General features: G+C 30.9%; 1 protein-coding gene across 1 annotated transcript; it reads left to right on the top strand.

Annotated features, from left to right (window-relative positions):
• Positions 1 to 1,346: 1,346 nt before the first annotated feature.
• LOC111898199 (probable WRKY transcription factor 38) lies at positions 1,347 to 4,465 on the top strand. The gene is made up of 3 exons (XM_023894125.3): positions 1,347 to 1,712; positions 1,920 to 2,021; positions 3,855 to 4,465. Exons 1-3 carry the CDS (start codon positions 1,387 to 1,389, stop codon positions 4,369 to 4,371), a joined length of 945 nt encoding a protein of 314 aa, XP_023749893.1. The 5' UTR covers positions 1,347 to 1,386; the 3' UTR covers positions 4,372 to 4,465.
• The last annotated feature ends 1,968 nt before the right edge of the window (positions 4,466 to 6,433 follow it).

The raw sequence follows: 6,433 nt of genomic DNA, 5'->3' as shown, positions 1-6,433 counted from the left end.
ATTTGGAAGAATCAGAATCAGAGAGGTGATTCAGATAAAAGGCAGGTAAAATTGAAGGGCAACGAGATAAAAAGCCGACTTTTTAAGCTTATTTAATGATCTGAATCAGAAGCATGATGATCTAATGCCATGTACAGATGAACTAAAAATGATTTCATAAAAAAAAGTAGAAAAAAACGATCTCTATTAAGAAAAGTCGATTACCTGAATATGTCGGAGTCGATGGCAGAGGAGTGTATACGAGAGGGAGATGTGAGGGAAAAGGTTGGGGCGACCAAGAATAGAAGAGAAGAGGAAAGAGGCGGACGTGACGATATATATACTAGAAATTGTGTTTTAAAACTCGTATTCCTAAATTAAAGGGATATTAATTGATTTATATATTTAGTATAATTAATTAAATGTAAGATTACATATTTATCTTTTTGAAATGATTGACCTATATTGATTCATATATTCACACAAATAATACTTAAAATACATGAACCTAGCTCTCTCTCTCTCTCTCTCTCTCTCTCTCTCTCTCTTATATATATATATATATATATATATATATATATATATATATATATGTGTGTGTGTGTGTGTGTGTGTAAAGTGAATATACCTAACAACCTTATATAAGCTTAGGTACCTAACTTCATCAAACTACATCATTTTGCATTAAATTTTCATTCCAATCATCCAAATTTCTTAAACTTCATCCCTAAACTTGATTTACTTCAAAAAAAATTTGGAAATTCATCATTATATTTCTCCTACATCATTTCATTTGTAGCGGTAGGATATGAAGCCCATCAGGTGGTATTCGATAGAAAGACGTGATGTAAAAGAAAGATATTGGTGAAAGTCCAAAGATTTTGGAAGTAATCAAGTTATGGGGTTGAAGTTTAAGAACCGTAGGCAATTACAATGTAAATATGATATAAACCGATGTAGTATTATGGAGTTAGGTACCTAAGCTTATATAAGGTTGTTAGGTATATTCACTTTACTTATATATATATATATATATATATATATATATATATATATATATATATATATATATATATATATATATATATATATATATATATATATATATATATATATATATATATATATATATATATGAGTAAAGTGAATATATATATATTTGACATCATACTAGTACGTCATAGTATAAACGTCATACTTTTCCTTCACACGACTCACCCTTTAGCGCGTGTACTGGCTTCTCACTGACCAATAGGAGGACAATCTGGTGCGTGATTGTCAAACTCCCGTTCTAAGAAGCTTCAAGAGGTGTTTACACTTTACACCTTTCATGTCTTTATATTATTGTTTTTTTTTTCATAGAGATTATAAACTTATCCCCATTTTCCCGTAGATAAATATCGAAAGATGTGCTGTTATAGGTTCTACTTCTCGCAACTACATCAGAATACAAAAAATCGTATGGATTCTCGCTCTTGGCCGGAGGGTTCACCATGCCGCCGGAGTAAAGCCACTCAAGAGCTGATACAGTGGCCGGAAAACTCCTATTGTGTAGAAGATCAAGCCTTGGATATCTTCGGCAACACCCTTTCATTCATGAGTAGTTACAGCGTCAACAAAGTCTCTAAGATTCCGATAAATAATATAAGTTCTAATTGTTTGGATGGCCGGAGATCAATAGCCACAGACAAGATGGTTAAAACAGTGAAAAATAGTAGAGGCTGCTATATCAGGTATGTTTAATGTTTAACCATGATGTCTAAAAGTGGCGTTGAATTTGATATGTTTGCTTTCTTTATTCTCATGTTTACATTTTAATAATTTATATTTTGCAAGTTGGAGTATATAAAAGTGACAAGTTGTCAAGCATACTTTCCAATTTTGTAGTTAGCATACATGTATCAATACTAATATATTCATTGTTGTTTGGCCATATGTAGAAAGCGCTCATGGACATCCACAAAAGTAACTTCTTTGATTGATGATGGACATGTATGGAGAAAATATGGTCAAAAGGAGATCATCAATGCAAAACACAAAAGGTTCGATATATATATATATATATATATATATATATATATATATATATATATATATATATATATATATATATATATATATATATATATATATATATATATATATATATATATATATATATATACTTCGAAATACAAAACTTTAAATCAATACGTCGGAAGAAGACATTGCGCATCTTTATTTTGAAGAGCTATAGATAACTCACTAAAATTCAAATATTTACATCTCAATAAAACACTATATATTATAGTGATTAAGTTAACCGATAACAACAAACTTAATTTAATTATTATATTACAACTAGGATACATGTATTTGTATATATAACAAAACTATTGATAATAGTTTTCTTTTACAACTAGGGTAAAGAAAACAATGCATCCTTTTTTGAAGGAAAATACATACATAATTTGTTTAAAGTCAAATATATACATGTCAACAAAATATTATTATGCATATTAAGTTAACTGCAAAACAACAAAATTTGATTATTATATTTCAATTGGGGCGAATTCGTAGATATAATGAAACTATTTACGATAAATTTCTTTTACAATTGGGATTTAGAAAACATTGCATTTATTTATTTATTTATTTTTTGAAAAACATACATAACCAATGTTTTAAAACCCGGGTCGACCCGGCCGGTTGGACCGTGACCCGGTGTAGAAGGCGGGTCAATTGAGACCGGTTTTTTGTAAAAATACGAACTGGATCGAACCGGCCGGGTTTTCCTAAACCGCGGTTCGACCGCTTATATCGAACCGGTTAAAACCGGATTGACCCGTTTTAATAGGGTTTGGATAGTTGGATACAAGTATCGAACGCCAAAACAACAAGCCGTTTGCGGTTTCTTTAATGTTTTTCAATGTTTAAACTTTGTGGACATCAAATTATTGGTTTTATATGTTTATGGATTATGCGTGAAAGTAAAAATATATAAAAATAGAAAAAAATCATAAACCGGGTAGACCCAACGGTTCAACCGGTTGACCCATGAACCGGTCATCACACCGGGTCAACTAAAAACCCGTGTTTTAAAACATTGTACATAACTAATTTGTTTAAAATCAAATATATATACCTCTCAACAAAATACTATCATACGATTAAGTTAAAGTTAATTCAAAACAACAAAATTGTATTTAGGGGTGTTTGGCTTATCTTTTGAGGGGCCAAAAGTTTTTTTAGAAAAGATAGAATCTAAAACATGTTTGGTAAAAACATTTTAAAAATTATTTTTCGATTTTTGGATATAAAAAAAAAACTGACTTTTTAGAAAAGTCAGGAAATCCTGACTTTTTGTAACTTTTGGCAAAAGGACTTTTGGCTTCCAAAAAGATAAGTAAAACACCCCTTAACACCCCTTAATATATTACAACTATGGCGTATACATTTATATAATTAAACTATTGCTAATTCGTTTAAAGTTAAATATACACGTCTCAACAAAACTATTGAAAACAAGAAGATTTTATTTATTATATTACAACGGAGGCGTATTTGTATATATGACAAAACTATTGATAATAAATTTCTTTTACATCTGGGGTTTAGATAACGTTGTATCTTTTTTTTCGAAGTGTATGCATAGCTAATCCGTTATAAAGTCAAATATATAGATCTCAACATAATACTATTATACTGATTAAGTTAATTGAATACAAGATTTGACTATTATATTTTAACTGTGAGTGGTTTATTCTATATAGAATAAAACTATCGATGATAAATTTCTTTTATGTTTCTTGGACCACATATAAGTAAAAGATCAATCTTTTGCCAATTAAATTTATTACAAAAACTCATTTCTACATGCTTCTTGGTGTATGTAGAAACTATTATAGGTGTACACACAAATTTGACCAAGGATGTCAAGCAACCAAACAAGTTCAGCAGACCGAACATGAGCCTACAAAGTATAAGATAACTTACAACCGACACCACATTTGCAATAATTTCCTAAGTACCCCTCAAATGATTTATGATTCCATAAACCTTGAGGATACATCAATCCTTCTTAGTTTCGAATCAAATGGGCTTGTTGACAAGGAGCAAGTAGGCTCCCATTTTCCATCATATTTGCACGATAAGTCAAAGGAGGCTTTGTCTTTTTCTGAATTGACAGATAACCAACCATTGTGTAGTCTACCATCTAATCTTATCATGTCTGATCAATCAGCACCTTCTCTAAGGTCGACAAGGCTAGCACATGGAGATGTGATCTCAAAAGAGGTATATTCACCAATTTTTGAGATGGACCAGATACTTGAAACTATTGATTATAGTGAAAATCCATTTGATTTGGCTCATTGTGAGCTTATTAGTTTAAATTATTCATTTAACGTATAGCCTCTTTACATAGAACATAAAAAATGTAAATTTCTTGTATGAAATGATCAATTATTTTGTGAGTTAGTTTGAGTTTGATTAATGCTTGTACATTCGATTGCATGTTTATATAAGAGCCACTTAAAATATACAGAAATATCTATTAAAAGTTATTGGGTTTATCAAACAGTACCCACGAATCCTCATTAACGTTGGAGAAATTGTGTTAATTAAGCTTTTCTAAGAATTATCCTATTTGTCCGCACATTAACAGATCATAGATCCCGATTATTCAAGTAACCCAATAATTCACATCGCAAAATATGCTTCGTAGAAGTTATGTTAATCCAATCACAATCACACATACGACTCTCCTTAAAGGTAGTCATTTTGGGTTTTGTGGTTTTTATAACAATAGTTTGGGTTTTGTGGTCTTATAAGAGTCTTATCGAAAGACTATTATTTTCGTAATGCTATCGTTTGCCTTTAATTGGTTTAATTATAGAAATGTTAAGGCCATTTACTGTTGAACTGTATGGGTTAAAAACCGGATTGTAATTTTGTAATGTTCCTTTTGCTAGCATAAAGCTAGCCTTTTTTTTTTAATAATAATTATAAGCTTTTCTTTTTCCAAAAAATGGCTGTCATTTTGGTGCATCCATAAAAACCAAATATGTCAAACTTTTTGCACAAACCTGTAAATCTGATCGAATTTGGCCATCCAATGAAAGTAACCAAACGAAGGAAGCAAACTGCAATTTCCCATTAGTGTTTGACCTTCAACCACAATCTTTTATTCGTATTACAATTGCAGAAATATAGGTACCCGTTTCAGTTGTTGACTCATCAAAACGGGTCTAAAAGCAAATACAGATTCATTCCATGTGGGTAGGGCCAAGGCAAAGGGAGTTCAAACTCTGTGGTCGAATAGGGCCACCAAAACATAGGGACATTTTAATATGTTTACCTAGTGTGTTAATAATATACTAATAAGTGTAAAAGAAACCAACAGATGTGTTGTAGTTTGGGTGGTTATACTCCTTGCCTCATCACTATATTTACCATAGTTTGAATCCTTCTTAATCTTTTTAGAGCACCCAAGGCAGCGGGACTTTCAAATGCATTTCAAACTATTTAGAGTTGACACATCACTCTAACCCTTTCATTCTTTCAATACATGAAGTCTAACCCTTACCCTTTCAATACATGAAGTCTAACATGCAGCTAAGCAATTATGTGGACCCATTATTAAGTTACATCTTTTGTTTCAAAATCTATCTATTTATATTAGACCATGGGCTATGCAGGTCATATAAAACTGTCACCTTATCATCATACCAACACTTAGTGCGGATCTAGAAAAAAACTTAACGGGTCCAGTTTACATAAAAATGTATATAAGTGAAAATTTCTGAAAATATAAAGTGTTTTTGAGGTTTTTTCAGCAAAAAAAATATCATGAGGGTATTTTCTGTATAAGTAGGTGCCAAGAAGGAGATTTTAATAAAAAAATGAAATTTTTGGAGGTTTGTTTAGTACAAAATAAGGTGGGACCCACTATCAAGTAGGGGTGTTGAACGGGTAATTTTTTCGGGTTTCAGGTAATTCGGGTCGGGTAATTCGGGTTTTTCATGTTAGAAAAATTACCCGTTACCCTACCCAAACTAATTTCGGGTAATTTGGGTTTGGGTAATTCGGGTATCGGGTCGGGTTTGGGTAATTCGGGTATTACCCGAAATATATAATTTTTTTTTTGAATTTCACCTGAAAATAAATTTAATAAAATAAATACGTCGTGCTTTATTAGTCTTGTTTATATAAACAAACGAGACATAAACGAAGTTACTCAAGCTTTGAACATTGAGATTTTTTAGTCAATAATACATGAGATATCAAGTAATTTTTTTAACAACGTAATCTAATCTAATAAGATGTTAAAAAAAAACAAATACCTAAAGATCTTAATTTAAAAGTTTAAAATGTTTAAGCTAAATGTAGCCATAAGTTTTGCCATGTTCTGAAGTTTCGTCAAGATAATGAGTTCGTTAGTTGCAATAAAAACTATAATCTAGAAAACAGTTAA

This window comes from Lactuca sativa, chromosome 9 (assembly GCF_002870075.4).
Source record: "Lactuca sativa cultivar Salinas chromosome 9, Lsat_Salinas_v11, whole genome shotgun sequence".
NCBI classification, from domain to species: Eukaryota; Viridiplantae; Streptophyta; class Magnoliopsida; order Asterales; family Asteraceae; genus Lactuca; species Lactuca sativa.
The sequence above is the reverse complement of the archived record's forward strand: the minus strand, read 5'-3'. Positions and strand labels throughout refer to the sequence as shown.